This window comes from Ictalurus punctatus, chromosome 8 (assembly GCF_001660625.3).
Source record: "Ictalurus punctatus breed USDA103 chromosome 8, Coco_2.0, whole genome shotgun sequence".
Classification (NCBI taxonomy): Eukaryota; Metazoa; Chordata; class Actinopteri; order Siluriformes; family Ictaluridae; genus Ictalurus; species Ictalurus punctatus.
Window position 1 is genome coordinate 19,020,981 of NC_030423.2, and position 22,401 is coordinate 19,043,381.

Consider the following 22,401-nt stretch of genomic DNA (forward strand, 5'->3'; position numbering starts at 1 on the left):
CGTGACCAGCTCTGTCTCCACAACAGTTAGCATCTTTCCCATTAGCGCCTTTCCCTTAGAGCACAGTTTGGGACATAAAGTTCTTGTTGATTCTTACTCATTAGAATTAATTCGATAAATTGTAGAAATATAAACTTTCATTTTTGGGATCGACATCAGATTATTTGCTGTTATAAAATGTTTTAGAGCTTTTTTTGTGGAACCAAGCTAGGGCAATATGAGGCTATAATATCCATAGCTTGATAAACTGTTACAATGCAATTTTCTGAGTTATCATGATATATTTGAATTTTTGGATAGTTTACTAGTGTTTGAAACTTTGCAATTGTGAAATTTGAGGGGGGAAAACAGTTTTTAAAACATTTTCACACCATTTTAGTGTTATGCAATAAATAGGCAATAAATAAAAGTATAACTAAATAAATGTTTTAATGTTTATTGACTGGGGGGTATGGTGGCTTTGTGGTTAGCACGTTTGCCTCACACCTCCAGGTTTGGGGGCCTGAATCCCATCCCTGTCCTGTGTGCGGAGTTTGCACGGCCTCCCTGTACCTTGGGGGTTTCCTCCGGGTACTCTGGCTTTCTCCCCAGTCCATGACATGCGTTGTAGGCTGATTGACATTTCCAAATTGTCCATAGTGTGTGAATGTGTGTCCGATTCTGCCCTGTGATGGGATGGCACTCTGTACATGGTGTCCCCTGCCGTGTGCCCCGGGCTCCGTGGAATAGGCTCCGAGCTCAACCCCCCCAACCTGTTTAGGATAAGTGCTATGAAAAATGGATGGTTGGTTGGATATTTATTGAATGTTTGTGATACGTCCTGTGTATCATATAAATGCTTTGAAATATAGTGATATATTTTTAGCAATTCAGTCCTCCCTCAACGAAGTGCAAAAGCCCCATCAATGATTTCCCCGTCAAGCTGGTGTTCATATTACCTATTTACTAATTAGATCGTTTTATTATTTCTATCGACTGATAAGGGTAATTACAAGGGTAGTCAGGCAGGCTTGATAGCATAGCTTAACTACTTATTTCAGTTGTTAATGATCTAAATTATATCAGAAAATTCTACAACAAAATGATTAAACTGGATGCACAAATAAATTAGAACATATAATCTGTAGCATGCTGTGAATCATACCAGATTGAAATATTGTCTGAACAAATACGTTCACCATAAGTTGTCTGACCAAATATAGTCCACTTTTTTATTTTGAAAATTTTAGTATTCAGTAGACTTGTACACAAATTACAAGTGAAACAGACATAATCTTTATATAATAATAAATAACAACATTAGTATCATATGTGAATGTGAAGTACTTTCAGAACTGACCCCACCTATCATTTTTTTCCATTTCTGTTTAATGTGATTCTGTCAAATGTAATGAATTCTTAAATTTTATTTTGAATTAACTTAAATTGTAACTTGCCTAACCCCCTTAAACTTTTCATTTTATATCTCTTTTTCAACCCTGTAATCCTATACACACAAGTTTAGTTAAATCTATTTTCTCAGGACAAATAGAAGACATCATGTGATCAGTTAATCAAACAGACTGTCAATCAGATCAATCAGTGATTCTTTAGCATTTTTGTTTTTAAATACAATGAAGTAGTCTATATGTTACCCAGCCAACATCAGCAGTTAAGTCTGGTTAGCTATGACCAGCTAAGACAAGCCTGACCAACACTGACCAGCTAAGACCGGCCTGTCCAACACTGACCAGCTAAGACCAATTGACCAACACTGACCATCTAAGACCAGCCTAACCATCTAAGACCAGCCTGACCAGCTAAAAAAAAAGTGGCCAAAATACCTCTAAAATTAGCCTGCTCTGCCAGTTATGACCAGGTTGGGAGACCAGCTAAGACCAGCCAACCAGTTCAGGCTGGTTTTAGCTGTTTTTTTCAGCAGGGACCAGATTATAAATAATTTTTCTTCTATAGCAGTATACTATATAGTTAAAAACTGCTAACTGTGTTAACAGGAATTTGAGCATGAGTGTCAGAGTTATTTCTGAATTCATTATAGTTTTAACTTAAAAACTTTTAAATCTATGAAGTTATTAACTGTTTAATAATGGAGACTTGAGTGCAAACTGTTCTTAGCAATTGCAGTCCTAATTCTATCCAAGGAAGAACATCCACGGCCATCTTTATGGTTTCTATGTGGTACTATCCATCCACAGTAATCTCATTGTGATCTTTAAGCTGTCCATGTGAGGCCGTTCTTAGGAGCAGCGAGCAATTTCCAGGTGACAAAAACAACTACCAGAAGTAGCGCATCAGGATGGATCAAACAGGTCCAGAGAGCAAAAGTTGACTAACTAAACACATTTTCCAATCAACTAATCGATCTACATAACATGGATCTGAATTATGTTGAATCATGTACAGAACTGTTAAAGCAGGTAAAATGTATAAAAACAAAAGGGTGAATCCATGCTTATGAAGCCACTTAGCCCTTGTAACTCCAAAAAATTTAAGTTTATTTTGAAAAATTATACTGAATCAGTATAGCCTATCTATTATAACATAGTGTCTCCTCACTGTACTTCAGTGCTTACATGAAGAAGGTATTGACTGCATCTTACCCGCTCCACAAACAAACCCACACAATCAATAATACGCATGCAGTCAGAATGATATGCTAATTAAATGCTCACTCTGAGTAAAGAGCCTGTAATCTGCTATGCATTTTCAGTGTTGTATTTGTGCCCTGCTTTACAGGGTCTCCTGCATCTGAGGACTTGTATTAAAGTCCATCAGTAAAGCAGACATCTGCTGATGTGAAACCTGGCACGAAGAAGAAAACTGCAGGGAGCGTTTGTTTGGCTGGTGCTGATACACCATGCTGCAAGTCTGTTAAGGTTAGGTGTTGGGATCTACTACAGAGGACATGTGCATTACTATTACTATTAAATTCACTGCTAACAAGCATCCAGTTCACCATTTTCCTTCATAATCAGAGGTCAGGTTTCATATTGAGATGAATCATTACTAAACATACTGTGTGAATAAATTACCCTAAATATGGTGCACAACATGATTCTCTCCCCCTGTAGTGTCTGGCAGAAGACAGTCTTTAACACCATGAGAGAAGACACAACCATTGCCCTAACTCCTGTCACATCCACTTAGGTAGAGCGAGCCTGTGGATAAATACAGATAAAGCTGCACTGAAAATATCTTAGGCTGACATATGTAACACTTTACAGAAACAGGAGGAAGACGACAGAATTCTGGTCCTAGTTGCAAAACATTTGCAAAAATGACTTTAAATGGAAGGTTGTATTAAGTGTGTATTTCTCTTAGGTCAAGATAGAATGAGAATGGAGTAGAGTCAGATCTCAGAGATCGGCATCAATAAAACTAAAGGTTTATGTGATTATACCTTTGAATTTAAGATTAGGGACTCCTTGTGGTTAGTGACATAATTACAGAGAGTCCTGGAGATTGTTTCTAAAAATATTTCAAATATGTATAAGTGGTATTTTTGTTAAATATTACAAAATACACTTGAAATACATTGTTAGGCCCATTACATTTCAGAAAAGCCACAGGTGCTCTGTTTTTATTTATTTATTTATTTATTTATTTATTTATTTATTTATTTATTTATTTATTTATTTATTTATTTTAAATTAACCTATATGCTAGTCATGCTAGCGTGGTATAGTGACTTAGTGGTTAAAACATTTGCCTCACATGTCTGGGGTTGTGGACTTGAATCCCAGGCTCACCCAGATGCTCCCTCTGTGCCTCAGGAGCCTCTTCCCCAACTCTCCCAGTGGCTCATAGGCTGATTGGCATTTCAAAATTGTCTGGACTGTGTGATTGTGCCCAGCGATGGGTTGGTATACCATCCAAAGTTTTTGACAGTGGCAAGGGAAAAACTCTTAAGACAGCAGTAATCCTGAGAGGAAGCAGATGCAGAAAGGGAGCCCTGAGTGTAATGAATTTTATATAAAATAGTCCACGAATTCTATTTCATATGAAATTTCTTAGTGGTTAATAACATGGATTTGACAGTTATCACTTCAGTTAGCATATCTTTAACTATGCATATAACTCCTTTGTTTAAATTAAATGACTGTCAAAAAAGTTCCATTTCATTGCAATATAATTCCACAATGTGTCTATAACTACAGTATATTTCGAAGTTTGTGTGCTCCAACCCAGAGCACCAGCTCAAAGGACCAACTCCACTGTGCAGGATGTATAATGTAGAAAGATTTTATTGTATACATTAAGCCATGATATACAAATATTTTGTAAACCACAATACAAGTATTTCATCACAACACAGTGTATCACAAGTAATCCCCAATATTACTCTTTTAAAATAACTCACAGCAATTCATCTTTGGGTTCCCAGCCTCTTGTTCTGGTATTACACGTGATATTTGATTTCAGAAATATTGTATATTTCACCAATCTCCAAATGCACATGCATACTTTCAGAGACATTTTATCCATAAATAATACCAAGGAGTTCAGTCCAAGTATAGAGGGTCTTGTTCATGGGTTCAACTCTGAATCTCTGGCAATTCTGGACGTCGAAGCACAGAACTTGAACTACTAAAGCTTAGGCCAATCAGAGGTCAGTGAGGAAAGGAAGTTACTAAATTTAGCTTTGACGCCAAGTTGATTCCTGTTTGCTCAGGCTGGACAGGATGGTGTGACTGCGGCTGTTCCATAGAGATTACTCATCAAGCACACTTGGCTGTAGGCAAGCAGAAAGGCATGCTGGAAGGAGGCACAAGGATGTCTGGGAAGATTGGGCGGTATCCTGGTGGCAATGGCGGCGAGCTCTGTTCTAATAAACACAGTACTGTCCCTCTCACATCTCGGGGAACATCCCCACGTACGTCCAGCAGCACAGAGACATGTTCCTCACTTAAAAAAAAGAAACACTGTATTTAGTACAAAAGAGAAACCAGAGGAGAGGAGTCAAAAGGAGCCGAACTGAGGTAGAACCTCTAGTTAATGTCCACTAGCAAATGCTTCTCCTCACCTATATACAGTAACTGCTAGTAATATGGCTATTAAGCTCGCTAACACAAAGCAAGGTAATCATGTAGCACTGTAGAGATGCTGGGTTCAACATTGTATACACTTATTAAAGGGTCACTCTTCTAGGGAAACCACAGTTTTTTTGTTTTTTTAAAAAATATAGTTTTTCCATTTGCGAGTTGGTAAGAAGCCTTGGATATTAGAAATTTTAGAAGAGAAATCATGTATGGAATTCATGTATGGTTTCTCTATATTCAGTTTAGATAAAAGCTAAAATAATCAAATAACTAGTGTTAACATCCCTCCAACTAACATAATTTAACAACGTTGTAGGAATGTTATATAAAAACAATAACACCCCAAAACATTCCCTCAACAGATGTCCATTAAAAGAAAAGATTCTTAAAATGGAACATTAAGAAAACATTAACCTATAATTGTTAGCAGGAAGGTAACCTACCTGATGTCAGGGTACTTGGATATCAGCCCGGACACCTCGAGTATTAGCATGCCAGGATCTTTTAGCTTGATTAAATCAGCCAGCACGGGGATCAGATCTGTGGGATTCACCTCACTGGCGGTCCCATCAGCTTCCTAAAGATAAACAGACATCTTTAAAGAAACTGTATGACTAAAATCAAACATGCACGATAACATGGTTAAGAAGGAAATGAAAGCTAATCATGCCCAATCAATGCTGTGCCTTCAACCATAATAGAGGCACTACTGTTGAGTCTCAGTGTCTCAACTGGACTGTAGCTGCATGGTTCATTTACAACCTACTCACCATCTTACATAATCAAATAACCACAAATATAACAACTTCAGACTGGAAAAAACAAGATCATATTGTTCATCAGGTATGAATACACTGCATGTACCTCTTTGTCATAGATTGTGATGAGATATTTTCCTAGTTTGCAAACCATTATTATGAAGTATGCAGTAAGCGTCACTGATTTTCACCATGCTCTGGAAGTGCTCCCTCAGCTGCTGGGCATCCTGGACCATCTGCTGCGCTAATAGCTGCCTCTCCTCATCGCTCCGGCAGATCAGCTTCTTCTGCATCAGCGCACGCACATACTCCACCACCGTCAGCCACTGGCACTCCTCCTGGAGCCGCTGTACAGTCACACACACACACACACACGACAGTGTTGTAGGTAGTTTTCACATTTATTTTAGTTTAGTGCAATTTGTATTAAACTCACGTTAAGTGGGCTAACTCCATCCATCCATCCATCCATTTTCCATATTGCTTATCCTATATATGGTTGTAGGGGAGCCTGGAGCCTATCCCAGGGAGCTCAGGGCACAAGGTGGGGGGCACACAGGATGGTGTCAACCCATCGCAGGACACAAACATTCACACACCCACTCACACGCTACATGGTGCAGAGGTAGGTTACGAACCAGCAACTCTGGAAGTAATGCTAACCATTAAGCCACCGTGCTTTTACAGTTAACACTTTACAGTTAATTCAATAATCTGTATCTTAGAGTGAGTAAATAACTAATTCTTCAACATAATAAGTATCTGTTAATCCTTTACTCTTGGTTAGTAGTCTCATACCTGACTATACAGTATGTGGTGCAATCAAATATTGCATTAGCATGAGTTGCACTTATATTCCATTGGGTGTGGGTGTGTTTCCTTGTGGGGGCTTTTTTAAAAGGACTGGCCAATATACACAGTAGGCCTGACTGAAGATATATACAATTATATGGATGCCTCGTCCATCATCACCATAATAACTGAAGAAGGGCCTCATTTTTGCAGAATGATAGCCAGGGCAAGATTATATATTAAATATATACATTTCCACATCATTTTGCTTAACTTTCATTCAGACACAGCACCATTTGATGGATTTTCCAAGACCACCACAAATATTATCTAATTGATGCAAAGTGCTGTATGTTAATATATTGTTTGATGGTTGTAGAATGGCGTAAACACCAACCTCTTTGCAAGGCGAGCGCACCCGCCCATATAATTCACAGTGGTGCTCCAGAACGTCACACACATTAGAGACGACATCTCCCTGGACCAGCCAGGAACGTGACAGGAGCCCCTGCAAGTGGGGTTGAAGATCCACGAGCAGCTGGTCCATCACGAGACGACACGCTTTCCTCACGGCTCGATCCAGAGCAGCCAGCGGCCCGGGGGGTATCCGGGAAAACCTCAATGATTGACGAGAGCTAACTTGCTGATGAAGGGTCTCTGTGGATGTCCTGGAGGAACATTTAAAGCATGTAGAGAGGAATGAGTCCATGCAGAATCCCATTTCCTGGGCACAGTTTAAGGCTTGTTATGTCAGCAGCACAAACGCAGACATACTGTAAGTATATACTTGTTCACCATCTCACTTGAGGATGATGCAGTTGCTTATGCAGGCCAGGAGGTAATGGAGGTAGAATTTGGTGTTGTTTGCCATTGGATCCTTTCGATGCTCCTTGCCAAATTCTATGATAGCGTCTCGAAATCTGAATGGGATTTACAGGGATTTTATTCTTAAAAGGTACACTACATGCACCTACATGCAAAAACGCATACTGAAGGTACAAAAAATGTACTCTTGATGGTACTACAGCAACAAAGTAAGGTACCGTTTGGTACCATTATTTCTGAGAGTGTATTTTTGGATTCCACAACAATACATGGGCATGTCTTGACACAGGAAAACTACTGTACAGTATACTGTCAACTATAGTGAAGCACAAACCTGGTTAGGAGGGTTTCCATTTCATACAGACCCATCTGGATTGTCTGATCCCGCAGACTTTCACTGATCATCAGAGCCACGCGTGCATTCTCCTCTAACATCTAACAAACCAGAGACAAATGTATGAACTGTTTTAATTTCTTAAATAGTGACACTTGTTTTTTATTCATTTATAGTTACATTAACTTTTGGGAAACATCCACGAAACAAGTTAGCTAATTTTATCACTTACGTTATAGCAACTATAAACAGTCGTTCTCTCACCTGCCTCTCTTTTTCCTCTGTCTTGAAGTTAATAATACAAAAATCACAGCTTGTCATGTTACCAAGAAACCACAAAGCCCTTTCCAGTGGTTACAGCTTTACCTCTAACTGTTACAACACACTGACACTGGAGACTCCTTCCAAAATTAAAGAAACGTCTCCATGTCAATGATTATGTATTGTTTTTATTTCTTAAAGAGCATGTTTGTTTTTCATTTGTTTACTATTAGGATTAGTTTAGCCTATATTGAGTATCTGCATGCAAGACCCCATGTAAGTGGTTACTATAGAAACGATAATATATTAGAACAAGCACTTTTATATAACACTGTGGTTTGAATTTCAGCCAGGACTATTGTTAGAGCTGCTGTTCTAGAAAATTAATCAACACCTTCTGACCAATCAGATTTGAGTATTCTATAAGACTGTGGTATAAAATTGAGTAGACAATGTAACATTTTTTAATGGTTTTTCTAGGTTGCCAAACGTTAAATTGTCTATGTAAATGAGCCCAGTTCAATTCACCAATTTTAATATTCATGGTCAGTATGTATGGCTAAATGAAGCTCTGCACTAACCTGTGTGATGATTGTAGGAAGGCTGGTATGGTAACAGCCCTCGTTATCAATATCAGGCTCCTGATCCCTTTGCCAGTCTGTAAGTTCGACCTCCAGTGCCTTCCGCATCCATTCTGAGAGGCTTTTCTACAAAAAACATTCACAGAGAGACTTCAGCCATGCAACCCTGCATTCCTGAGATGTTTTGTGGTGACTTAATATTTCCTGTCCACAACAAATGGCAGTCTCACCCGAACACACTGAACATATTTGTTCTGCAGTTGTTCCAAACCGTCCTGAGATATCAGAGGGCCCATCTCTTCCAGGTCCAGATGTGCAGCAATTCCTGGGTCGCTCATCATTTCAGGGCTATAGTAAAAAAAAAAATTGAGTGTCTTTAAGAAATTGATGTGCACACTCAACTTTTTGACTACAAAATGAACAGATACTTTGTCGATGACCAAAAAAACAAAACAAAACAAAACAAAAAAACTTGACGAGGGATGTCAACCAATAAAAGCCCCAAAATTGTGTGGGTTCAGCAAGGTGTATTTAATGAGCTAACAGAATGTTCATAATATTAAAGTAGCTTTCTTGAAAACAAAACCACAAAAACTAAATTTGTGCAAAAAATGCAAAAGTAGAAATAATCACAATAAATTATTACATAAAAAGACATTTCTCAAAAGGAATTTTTTTTACATTTACAAAATTTACATTTAAAGATGCAGAATTCTGTTTCTTTGTTGTTGATTTGTTGAATCTGATTGGTCAGAAGGTTGTTTTTCTGTAGCAGCAGCTCGGACAGTAGTCTTATAGTAATGGCTATAATACTTAATCGTTTCTTAAGTAACAACTTACACATAAATAGATATGTGTATGATTTGTATGTGTGTAATTGTTGATATGGTCAAGTTTTTCTTTTAACGACACATTTACGTAACATTTATGGAAAGAGTCTCCAGTGTCAGTGCTTACAAAGCTGTAACTTAATGTTTTCCGAAGCCTTTGATGTTTTCATAACTTAACATAATATGATAAATTGCATTTTTAACTTAGAGAGATGAATGAGAGCCTGGTGAGGGAATGACTGTGTACAGATGCTCATACCAGGAACATCTTCCTCAGATGTTTCGTGACATTAAATTCAGCTATAAACAGATATAAAGTACCACATGCTGTGCTTTAATGAATTAAAACGTGCACTTTCTGGCAAATAGCTGTGGTATAAGAGAAATAAAACACTTTGGAACATGTTGCTATAGGAAAATAATCATCTTCAGGGTGGTAACAGATCAAATCACTGTTAATATTCCAAAGACAGGACTGTCACGAGTTCCCCTTTAAGCAGCGCGCTGTGGAGCATGTGAGCGCGCGTGTACGAGCAGGTGCGCGAGCACCTGCTTTTCCCTTGTGGACAATCGTGACATTTCTACACGTGCATTTGTTTATGTTATGTTTATGTTCGTTAATGTCTCCTCCCCGTTCTGTCATTGGCTATTGTTTCACGTGTGTCTGAATTGCCCTTAACCGTCAGCTATTACGACGCTGAGTAGGTTTGTATATATACCGCGCGCCTCCCAGCACACAGCGCGGAATATTAGATAGAATAGCATAGAGAAGTTTAGTTTAGACGCGATTCGTTACCATAGTTATTCATAGTCCTAGTTTATGTCCATGTTAGGTTCCTTGTTAAAGTTAGTTAGGTTAAACATTAGATTTAGTCCACGCTGGTTTCTCCGCTACCAGTCCCTCGCCGTTGTTTATGTTTCACGTTTGGTATATCGACCCTGTATCTCGTGACCGCGACTTTGATCCCTGCCTTGTCCAGTTTATGCCTGTTTGCCGATCGTCTGACCTTTGCATGTTTTGGATTACGTTTACGGATTACGATTTGGATTTTCCTGCCTGCGTCTCTCCTAAATAAAACCGTTCATACTGCACTTGCATCCGTCATATCTCCGTTACGTCACGAAACGTGACACAGGACATTTTATTCCTTACTTGAAAGGTTTCTTTAACCACGTTTCTTTTTGGTTCAACCAATAATAATAATAATTTACTGTTCACTAATTAGCAGTGTCCTGTGGACAATCTCTTTTTAGTCTCAATTAGTTGATATGAAAAAAATTAAAATGATCCAACATATTTAACTATATTTAACTAGTTTACTGACAATCAGAGTTGGGTACTGTATTCTAATTACTTTTTTCTGTTAACATAGTAATGTAAAGTATTACATTTTAAATTTATGTAATTTGATTACAGTTACTGATGTCAATGAAATTACGTAACTTGCGTAACAAATGTGTTGTTAGTAAAACAATATTAAGTAAAATGCATTTTTAATAAATCACGGTTTGCCCCGAAGATTTTTTCTTCAGCCCTGAATAATTCTCCACTCTGAGCGGTTTGTCACTACGTAACTGAACGTCAGTACAGAAGACGGCGGTATTGTAATTTTATATCTTTAGTGAACGGAGGCGAGACCAATCAGACATGGAAACACTTGTTTTTTATTGACTGACAGCTCTCAATTTATATACATATATATATATATATATATATATATATATATATATATATATATATATATATATATATATATATAAATATATATATATATATATATGACCCCAGTAAAGGGGTTGAAACTGAAACAGTAACATCCTCTGATACTGAGCAGGAAAACAAGCTGTGTAAATGTCTATATGAGTTCCAGTTTACGTGAACATGATGTGAGCAGAGCATAAGGAAAGATAATGTACTTTGCATGGCTCTATAGCAGCTAAACCCATACACTAATTGTTTAGCTATGCCTCACCTTGGCTAGCGACACCAAACTAGCCTCGTTAGAAAAGTTTTATATTTTATCGGTGTATTTGTGTAGATTTGATAGGTTTTAAAAGTAACTTGAAAGTAAAGTAATTAGTAATCTGATTACTTTTTACACGCAGTAGTCAGTAATGTAATCAAATTGCAATTTTAATGTAGTAATTCTGTAGTGGATTACTCTTTTTGAGTAACTTACCCAACACTGCTGACGATATGATTTTGCCCAAAACAGCTCTCCCTACTGGTAACTATTCATTTATATCAACAGTTATATAGAAATAAGGATTTACAGAAATAGTTCATGAGTCATAATGATGTCCAGCTCAGGATGGACACAGACGCAGCTTTACCTGTTGTAGATGTGAAGAACCCAGTTCAGAACAGCAAAGATTTCCCCACTTTGCAGCTCCCAGCCAATGATCTGTCCTAAATGGACCTGCAGGCAGCGGTGACATGCATGTAGATATGCTTTGGTGAGGTGGTAATGTGGAGGAACACACTGCTCCAGCAGGTTACGCACTGTAGTCAAGTCTCCCATGATGCTGTGCTGTAGGGCTGAAAGGTGGCCAGCGAGTCCGGGGCCTCGAGTGTGTAAATACGATGCACTGCGGAAACGAGCGGCAACGGCCTCCTCCAACACCTGAGCAACACACAATTCTTTTATCAGTAATTAAATACAATGTTTTATTTATTACTGATGATACCCATTTTTTTACTCACTGTACTGCAAAAAATAATATATTTTTTGCAAAAATTCCTCAATGAGGATTTTACTTTCTTGGTGTCTAGGTAGCTACAGCTAACCTACAGTGGAATCAGTCAACATCGGGAATTCGTCAATCGCTTTCATTTCCAACAGCTGGGACTGTTTTATACATTACTGGCTGTGAGCAAAAGCAGTAGCTTTCATTGATTTCTATATTATTTTGACGTATTTTACATAAATCCAACAAACCACTCTGCTTCGACTTAGTTAGCCATGGTAGCATATATCCATTATAGCAGAAATTAATCCATCAAAGTGTTGCAATGGCAGAGTGAGAACCAACAGATTTGCCTGTGGATTCATCTCAGCCAGAGCTTTTCCACACTTTTTCTAGCCACAAACATCAGAGTTTTGAAGGTTGCCAACTTATTGGTTGTTTGTACTGGTTTCCTGGTTCCAAACCAGGAAACGTGCAGAGAAGCAATAAGATGGCTACCTTCAAAATTTTGAACTGTTTTTACTAGGCAGATTATGTAGTGTGCATGGATGGCAGATGATCATTTCAGAATGAGGAACATGCAGGTATGTGGAAACACTCAGGAAAATTAGAAAAATGAGTCTTTGTGTAATTAATTATTGAATTATCCCATTACCATGAAATTAGAAGGTCTTATAACACTCTGGCACTTAATTCCATCATTAATGTGCATCAAACCTTAAAGAAGTGTTCTCTCCAGCAGCGAGGCCTTCCTGGGGGCATGGGCCTGCCATGCCTTGCACCTGACGCACACTGCCTCTCCTCTAGAAAGTAGTGATCAAGTGCTTCCTCACGCTCCACGATGCGTACTGCTGACACAAACGGCGTGGGGTTCTGCAGGGAAAGAGTCAGTCCGCTCCCCACCACCGCCCACAACTCTTTTGCTAAGGCCTCTACTAGCCGTCCCACTCCTGAAAAATAATTCTGCACCAGTGCATCATCTTCTGGGCTCAGCATGGATCGGGATGAGCCTCTGAGTCCATGGAGCTGAAGAAGAACCTCATCCTGCCAGTGTTCCAGCTCCATGAGGCGAGCATGGGCTTCCAGCAACCGGCGTGACTCCACGAGGCGCTCTGTTTCCATCACCATGCTCTTCACTGATGAAATCCAAACACAGAAAGAAGCACAGTGAGATAGATACGGTATCATTAGAAACATGGTGGACATTTATGTGACTGAATGTCTTGCAGTGTGATTAGTACGAGAAAACCTATACATCGCATTCACATTTCTATGCAAGGTGCCAGAAGGATACAAAAGTTCAGTTTCCAGAATTGAGTCACTGTTGAGCCTTTGGGCAATGCCCTTAAGGATTATTTGCTCAGGTATGTACTTGGAATCTGCCTCATTTGTAAGTTTCTTTGAATAAAAACTCATCCAAGGAATACATTTAGCAATTTACTGAAGTAAGAAGCAACGTATACACCTTATTGGATTCGTTTGTCCCTAATTTAGTCAAAACCCCAATGTGCTCTAAACAGACACAAATACAGTTACAAGTAAGAGATGCACTATTCTGTGTTATCTGGGTCAGTTATGCTGTCTTGGATTTCTAGCCACAGATCCCAGTGGCTTCGATGGCATTTGAACTTGTGATCACTCTATGATGGGAATGCACACTATATGAATCCTGAAGGCTTTATATTTCTTTCCAATTTCCATGCACATGAAGACAGTATTGTTAAACAATTAAAAATGAATTGAAATTGCTTGGCGCAATGCACGGACAATAATTGTTTTAGTAGAGACAGATGTTTCGTGTTATTAACTGAGCTCCTTGCAGTAGGACTGTTCAAATGAGAACTATAAAACTTCCAGTTAATTGCTTTACATTTCATGCTCTGCTCAGTGGGTGGTAGTCATTCAACACTGGCATTCAGATGTTCAGGAAAATGAACAACCAGTTTTACGAGAAGCATATTGCCAATTTCCTGTAGGCATCACATCTAAAATTCGCTCAACTGTTCCCTGAGTAGCAATAAAATGGGAATTTAGTGGGTGGGCCATTAGTAGTAAACAGAAATGAGATGATCAGTAATGTAGGGTAACTAATATCTGAAGCTACTGTCATTACACATAAAGACAACATGATTGGTAGATAAGGTCATGTTCAGGTTCTTTGGTGTAATAGTTAGCATGTAGGACTCTGAATCAAAAGATCTGTTAATTAAAGAAATTTTAGAATTGAGATGAAAATATTTCTTAAAAACATTATTTAGGGCAGGGATACTTACAAATTTCAACAAAAATTTGTGAAGATTGCTTATAAAGGCCTGGATAAGCAACTAGCAACAGGCTCTAAAGTGTCATGATTTCCCCTTGAAGCAGCATGCTCTAAGCGCGAATGCGCGAGCACCTGCTTTTCCATTGTTGACAGTAGTGACATCTGGACACGTGTGTTTTGTTTATGTTTCTGTCATGTCTCGTCCCTGTTCTGTCATTGGCTGGGATTTCACGTGTGTCTGTATTGCCCTCAGCTGCTAGCAGTTTAGACGCTGATCATGTCCACATATATACCGTGCGCCTCCCAGCACACAACGCGGAGGTTTATCGTAGAGTTAGATTAGTTCGTTTAGTAGTCATAGTCATAGTCATAGTCATAGTCAATGTTTAGAGTTAGTTCACGCTGGGTTATCCGCTCCCAGTTCCTCGTCATAGTTCATGTTTCTCGTTTTGTTTATCGACCCTGTTTTCCGTGACCACGACCTTGATTCATGTTTAAACCTGTGTATGCCTGCTTGCCGATCGCCTGACCTGTGCCTGTTTTGGATTACGTTTTTGGATCACGTTTTGGATTTGTCTGCCTGTCTCTCTTTTAAAATAAACAACTGTTCATACTGCACTTGCATCCGTCCTATCTCCGCTCCGTCACGATACGTGACAGAATCCTCCGCCATAACATGGAGCAGGAGGACAGGGGAGACATCACGCTACAATGGGAGTAGCAGGACAATACCTTATCAGGAAACGTTCCGATTACTGGCCGCATTTCTTGTCCGTGCAGTTCCCTCAGCGGTACGCCGCTGAACTGCCGCCAGAGACAGCGGGATTGGGGAGCTACCCGCTGGAGTTCCTCTTCAGCTGCCAGGAATATTTCTGCAGCCTAGCGTATCCCAAGCCTACTAAGAGACAGTGAATCGGGTTCTTGGTGTCCAGGTTTTGCGGTCCGGTCCGTGACTGGGCGGAGCAGCTGGTGAGCACTGGGTTCTCTGCCCTCCAGGATGTCACTCAATTTGCAGAACTATTTATGGAGGAGTTCACGCAACCAGGGCAGCTTCATGGTCTGGATTTACTGGGGTGGAGAGTCAATGGACAGCCCCAGCCTGACCTGCCCTTTAACCTCTATTATGAGGGGATTGACAGGTCAGCCTCCACCGCTCCGCTTCAGTTTCCAGCCAACGTGGAGGAGGTGGCACCGACATGCATGTCTGAGGGCTGCAGGAGAGAGACCAAGCTACGATGCCCTACCTGCAAAAAACTGGATCCCCAGGAAGCATTCTACTGCTCTCATGAATGCTTCAAGAGCAGCTGGCGGGAGCATAAGAAACTCCACCGGAGAGCCCGTGCAGAGATCCAGCCCGGGGTCAACAGGGTGACCTCGGAGTGCCTGTCGGAGGTCTCAGCACCTGAGCCCCAGCCAGAGGTGAACCTGGCGACCTCAGAGCTCGAACCTGAGACCCACGAGGTGGGCTCACTTGCCGAGCTCCAGCTAGAGGTCAACAGGTAGGCTCCAGCACCAGAGCTCAACCCTGAGGTCCAAGTCAAGTCTCAAGTCTCTGAAATCCAAGTCAAGTCTCAAGTCCCTGAGGTCCAAGTCCAAGTCAAGTCTCTAGTCTCTGAAATCCAAGTCAAGTCTCAAGTCCCTGAAGTCCAAGTCAAGTCTCAAGTCCCTGAAGTCCAAGTCAAGTCTCAAGTCTCTGAAGTCCAAGTCAAGTCTCAAGTCTCTGAAGTCCAAGTCAAGTCTCAAGTCCCTGAGGTCCAAGTCAAGTCTCAAGTCCCTGAGGTCCAAGTCAAGTCTCAAGTCTCTGAAGTCCAAGTCAAGTTTCAAGTCTCTGAAATCCAAGTCAAGTCTCAAGTCCCTGAGGTCCAAGTCCAAGTCAAGTCTCAAGTCCCTGAGGTCCAAGTCAAGTCTCCAGTCTCTGAAGTCCAAGTCAAGTCTCAAGTTCCTGATGTCACGTCCAAGCCTGCTGATCCGGTTGACCAAGTTCCGCTAATATCTAAGCCTAACAACCAAGTTCTGCTCACGCCCAAATTTACTGATACGGCCAACCGAGTTCTGCTCAAGCCCAAGTCTACTGATATGGCCGACCAAGTTCTGCTCATGCCTGAGTCTACTGATATGGCCGACCAAGTTCTGCTCATGCCCGAGTCTACCGACCCGGTCACCCAAGTTCTGCTCATGCCCGAGTCTACCGACCCGGTCGCCCAAGTTCAGCCCACGCCCGAGTCTACCGACCCGGTCGCCCAAGTTCAGCCCACGCCCAAGTCTACCGACCCGGTCGCCCAAGTTCAGCCCACGCCCATGACTACCGACACGACCACCCAAGTTCTGCCAAAGCCCGAGTCTGCTGACACAGACAACCAAGCTCTGCTCACGTCCATGTCTGCTGACATGCACAACCAAGTGTCTGTTGAAACAAACAACCAAGCTCTGCTCATGTTCCTGTCTGATGACCCAACCAACCAAGTTATGTTCATGCCCAAGTCAGCTGACGGGGACAACCAAGCTCTGCTCACATCCACGTCTGCTGACATGCACAACCAAGTGTCTGTTGACACGGACAACCAAGCTCTGCTCAAATCCCAGTCTGCTAACATGACCAGCCAAGTTCAGCTTGTAGGCTCCGCTGAGTACATCGCTCTGCCTTCCTGCTCAGCCGAGGACGTTGCTCTGCCTTCCTGCTCAGCTGAGGACGTCGCTCTGCCCTCCAGTTCAGCCGGGGACATCGCTCCGCTTTCATGCTCCGATGAGGATGTTGCCCTGCTGCCCTGCTCTGATGAGTACAGTGCTCTGTTTCCCTGTTCAGCCGAGGATGTCGCTCTGCTTTCCTGCTCCGCCGAGGACGTCGCTCTGCCTTCATGCTCCGCCGAGGACTTCGCTCAGCCTGCCTGCCTGGCTGTGGTCGTCGCTCCGCTTTCATGCTCCGCCGAGGACTTCGCTCAGCCTGTCTGCTCGGCTGTGGTCGTCGCTCTGCCTACCTGTTCAGCTGGGGACGTCGCTCCGCTTTCATGCTCCACCGAGGACGTCGCTCAGCCTGTCTGCCTGGCTGTGGTCATTACTCTGCCTCCCTGTTCAGCCAGGGACGTCGCTCCGCTTCCCTGCGCCGCCAAGAACACCGTGCGGTTTCCTGGCTCTGCTTGGGACATTCAGCCCAGGGGGCCGGGGCCGCCAATGAAATGGGATGACTCATGGCACTCTGGGAGCAGTGCCTTTGGGTGGGGGTTCTGGCGTGATTTCCCCTTGAGGCAGCGTGCTCTAAGCGCGAATGCGCAAGCACCTGCTTTTCCATTGTTGACAGTAGTGACATCTGGACACGTGTGTTTTGTTTGTTTCTGTCATGTCTCCTCCCTGTTCTGTCATTGGCTAGGATTTCACGTGTGTCTGTATTGCCCTCAGCTGCTAGCAGTTTAGACGCTGATCATGTCCACATATATACCGCACGCCTCCCAGCACACAACCCAGAGGATTATCGTAGAGTTAGATTAGAGTCATAGTCACATTCCATGTTTAGAGTTAGTTCATGCTGGATTATCCGCTCCCAGTTCCTCGTCATAGTTCCTGTTTCTCGTTTTGTTTATCAACCATGTTTTCCGTGACCACAACCTTGATTCATGTTTAACCCTGTGTATGCCTGTTTGCCGATTGCCTGACCTGTGCCTGTTTTGGATAAAGTTTTTGGATCACGTTTTGGATTTGTCTGCCTGTCTCTCTTTTAAAATAAACAACTGTTCATACTGCACTTGCATCCATCCTATCTCCGCTCCGTCACGATACGTGACATAAAAAGATGAGAGATGACTGCTTTGAATTTGATACTAGGAATAAAAACTGCTTTGTCTATTCATCTGTTTTCACTGTTGTCTTTTTAAACATCTTTCCTTTCTGTCCTATTGGCTTTAGTCCAGTAGCTAGTATCTGTTCCAACACCTAAATATCTGTGTTTGGATGGTCCACAAAAGAAGATCTCCATCAAATCTACAGACATATTTTTTTCTATACATTTTTTACTTTTCCTAAGTGTTGTTTCATACATTTTGTACCATGTCCAGACCACTGTCTTCTAGCTGATAACTCCTAATTTAGGGTTACACAATGCTCCGATAAGTATGCTAAATCCTTCGTGTGATTCACTAATATTATATATATATATATATATATATATATATATATATATATATATATATATATATATATGTGTGAATTTATATCCCAGGACTGCTAGAGCCCTTGAGCAAGGCCCTTAACCCCCTGCAGTTTTACAGCTCTGTATTTGAGCATTATTCTATCATGATTTGCCTTGGATAAACATGTCCTTCCAATAAATACATGCAAATGTAATGCAAAATAATGTCAGAATAGAACCAAACCTGCGTGGAGGTGTGGCAGGTTAGTAACAGCAGCCAGCAGTTGACAGTGTTTGATGGACGTCTCTCTCAGGGTGTCCAGGGCTTTAATGCTTTCCGCGTTCTTACTGGATTCGAGTCTCACCAACTTCATAGCATGAGACACTTCTCTCAACTCAGCACGAGCCTCTCTGAGCTGTCCCAGTCCCCAGTCTACACCTTCTAGATATGACTGGACAACTGACTGCAAGAAAACAGCAACAGGAACATAAAGAATGATTGTTGTGCTAGATGAATATGCAATAGGGTCAAAACTAATGAGTCCACAACCAAGAACTATTTTTTACTAGTGATAATTATGTTTAATCTTCATCAATTCTTATTGTTCTAAGTGAAAAATGTATAGACTGAGAGCAATGATGATTGAGTTAAAAGATTACAATAATTGATAGGAGCATACTGTGTATACATTATAACATTAATTCATTTATCCTCAGTGAGCGCTTTATCCTGGTCAGGGTTGAGGTGGATGCAGAGTCTGTTTGGGAACACTGGGTTCTAGGTTCTGTACACCATGGTTAGGGTGCCAATCCATCACAGGGCATACACACATTCACAGCTGTGTATTTGGGAGGTCGGAAGGAAGCCAAAGAACCTGGAGGAAACCCCACATCGACACGGAGAGAACATGCAAACCTCTATGCAAACATTTACTAGAGCTCAGGATAGAACCAGGAACCCTGTAGCTGTAAGTAGGCAACTACTCTGCTGGCATCATGAAGAATATAAAATATGTTTTGTTTTGATTTTTTTTATTACTTGGATTAGTTAAAGAAATATATATAGATAGTTGGTAAATTGTTCCAATATGGCAACAATGTGCAATGATGGAAAGTATCATATGGACACAAATGAAAGTTGCAAAAAAAAGAATTAACTGTACCTTTAACCTAGAGTTTATGGATGCTGTTCTTTGACTCTCCCTCTTCCTGTAGTGTGCAAGCCTCTCAAGGTGTTCTGGGCGGCAGAACACACCTGAAGCCCATTTGAGAGCTGCACCCCGTGCCAAGCACTCTGCCCGCTCCACTTCCGGCCAAACCTCCTCACCTGCTGCCGGGGAATCTAGCATCCCAAAGGAGAAAGATTTATTCAGCTTATATACCTGATATACTTCAGATCTGAAGTTTTTGTAGGATTGTGTGCTAATCTAACCTTTTAAAAATGTCCAGCTACAAATATAATTCATTTGTCTGGTGCCACCCTGATGATGAGGGTTCTACTTTTGTGATTTCTCCTCTATGCCCTCTTATGGGCATTCCTTTGGGTTTACATTTACCTACTTGGCTGAAATTTTTACCCAAAGCAACTTACATTTGAGACAGTTGAGGGATAATGGCCTTGGTCAAGCACCAAACCATGGTTGCTTGGTGGTGCTGGGATTTGAATACACAACCTTCCAGTCAGTAGCCCGGTCACCCAAAGACTTAACCCCTGAGCTACTACTGCCCCTAATTTCAAATGACTATACACTCTCAATAAAACTGTACTAAACTAGGCTTTTAAAGTACACTTGTTACTACAGTGGCTAGTATAAATGTGGGCTATCAGAGTTAAGAACCCCCTGGTCTTTCAAAGATAAACAGGCATCCCTATAGTTTGTGTGTGTTTGTGTGTGTGTGTATCCACATCAGATTATTTGCTGTTCAATGTTTTAAGTGAATTTTGGACTTTTGTGAAACCTAGCACCACAGTATCAGGAACATCCATCCCTGCATCCATCCATTTTCTTCAGCTTATCTGGGTCTAGGTCATGGGGGCAGCAGTCTAAGCAGATGCCCAGACCTCCCTCTCCCTAGCCACCTCCTCCACGGGGACACCCAAGCACTCCCAGGCCAGATCAGTGATATAATCTCCCCCTGGAGAAAAGCTTCAGGCATGTCTAATGGGAAGAAGACCTGGGGCAGACCAAAGACTAACACCAGGAACAGTTGTTTGAAAATACACAGAATGGTGTGAATGGAGCTCATTTCTTTCTAGCCCAGACTATAGATTGATAGAGCTTATCAGTGTTGAGTGACAGTTATATCAGGACAGAACTATAAGTTTAGTGAGTTTCCCCCGACATAATTCTTGTACTATCTAAGAGACTTAGTGATGTAATGCATTGTCCAAAGCTTATGATTTATTTATCAAGCTATTGACACATATTAGATTTTAAACTCCAAATATAAAATCACAAGCAACCATCACTAATAGGGTGGCACTCTCAATGCTATACCTTTTGTAATCTTGAACAACACTTAGCTTAACAACCAGTGTTGAAACTTTGGTGGTGCATTTCTATTGTTTGTATACCTTTGGGAACAATAAATGTACATATACTGACAGCAAACCTATTCAGTAACCTGGCCAGGACAGGGATTGGAAAGCATTTCATCTAGAGACTCTTCATCTAGAGACAAGCCAAAGCACTCTCATCAAGTGTCTATAGTGAAATCTATACTGCAACAATAAACAACTTCTCTCTCCTTTCCCCAACAATAAAATATGATTCCACATGGTTTGTTTTGCATTCCATACATGTATGGAGTGACCTGTGCATCTCACTTAGATGTACAACTGAGATACTGAGGTATAGCGTGTATATACAAGCTCTGTCACAATAGAAGAACCTTGGCTAAGTCTCATACATGTTTTTTAAATGAATAAGTCTGTTCATCCTTCTCCACGGTCATGAGACTGAGATCATTTCATGCAGCATGTGAGGGTTTGACATCATCAGTGTCTCCAGCCCCACAGTTTACTGGATTATTGGTGCTGTCAGGAATGACTCAGCTTAGTATCCTGATCATTCTCAACTCCTTTAGTCTTCTATTGTCATGATGCTGAATCTCAATCATGCTGTTATGTAGTCAAACCATTCCCTATTTTCTACCTTCATATCACTCTCTGCATTAGCTATACTTATTTTCACAACTTGTGCTGAAACACTGGCTTGTCAAGCATACATAAAAGTGAATAGTGAGTGAAAAGGTAGAGCTGTACCTTCACGATTGTCACAGCCATTCTCGTTTCCTTGTGACATTTAGGTTCAGGTTTGTTGGAGTTTAGCTGTCGTCTTCTCGGTTGTGAAGAAGGAGCCCTTCACTAAGGGCCAGCAGCACACACGGAGAGAGAAAACAGGGGGAAGAGAAGAGAGGGTACATAGCCACGCTGCTGCCTTCCTCCAGCCTTCCTCTGTCCCTCTTCCAGACACATCCTCCACTCCACGGTCGACAGGAAGGGAGGGAGAGAGAGAGAGGGGGAGGGGGGGGGACGGGGGAGGGAGAAAGAGAGATGGAGCAAGAGAGAGAGAGAGAGAGAGAGAGAGAGTAGGGACAAAGGGAGGGGACTCAGTTAGTAGAAGGGATCCAGATGTAGAATTGTTTGGGTGGGGGTGTACTTCATATCCAACACAGACTCTGTGCCCTCGCGCCAGTCTTAATCAAATCTGCAAATTTGCCGACAACCACGGCAAAATGACCCGTTTCAGATCAGCTTACAGAATGATATCAAGGTCAAAGCATTTACAAGCTGGAGAAATGTGTTAAGGCACCAGGGATGTCGTTATTAATTAGTTTCTGACTATAAATGGTTCCACAATACTTTACTATAAAGCATAGAAAGGAAGCGTAGAAGATTTTGGATTTT

The 22,401-nt window shown here is 41.4% G+C and overlaps 1 protein-coding gene across 4 annotated transcripts; it reads right to left on the reverse strand.

Moving 5' to 3' along the window:
* Window positions 1–4,226: 4,226 nt before the first annotated feature.
* exoc3l1 (exocyst complex component 3-like 1) lies at window positions 4,227–21,992 on the reverse strand. 4 transcript variants are annotated; one of them, XM_017475088.2, is made up of 13 exons: window positions 21,757–21,986; window positions 19,655–19,833; window positions 18,736–18,955; window positions 12,826–13,244; window positions 11,755–12,044; window positions 8,821–8,938; window positions 8,591–8,716; window positions 7,749–7,849; window positions 7,393–7,509; window positions 6,987–7,257; window positions 5,989–6,144; window positions 5,483–5,616; window positions 4,227–4,905 (listed from the first exon to the last, which is right to left on the reverse strand). In XM_017475088.2, exons 1-13 carry the CDS (start codon window positions 21,794–21,796, stop codon window positions 4,719–4,721), a joined length of 2,358 nt encoding a protein of 785 aa, XP_017330577.1. In that variant the 5' UTR covers window positions 21,797–21,986; the 3' UTR covers window positions 4,227–4,718. The 4 variants fall into 4 exon arrangements, 3 of the variants coding, with proteins under 3 accessions (XP_017330577.1, XP_053538225.1, XP_017330579.1); XR_008396876.1 differs by lacking the exons at window positions 4,227–4,905; window positions 5,483–5,616 and adding an exon at window positions 6,234–6,328 and having other exon boundaries at window positions 6,004–6,144; window positions 21,757–21,992; XM_053682250.1 differs by lacking the exons at window positions 4,227–4,905; window positions 5,483–5,616 and having other exon boundaries at window positions 6,091–6,328; window positions 21,757–21,992.
* Window positions 21,993–22,401: the final 409 nt, after the last annotated feature.

What these genes read in the sequence shown, in the direction of transcription:
- exoc3l1 (XM_017475088.2), bottom strand. Translation starts at nt 21,796, where the DNA reads ATGTCACAAGGAAACGAGAATGGCTGTGACAATCGTGAAG. An exon ending in CCTGCCACACCTCCACGCAG is followed by an intron (nt 13,245 to 18,735) that starts GTTTGGTTCTAT and finishes GGATTTCATCAG; the next exon opens with TGAAGAGCATGGTGATGGAA. An exon ending in TCCAAGTACCCTGACATCAG is followed by an intron (nt 4,906 to 5,482) that starts GTAGGTTACCTT and finishes CTTTTTTTTAAG; the next exon opens with TGAGGAACATGTCTCTGTGC.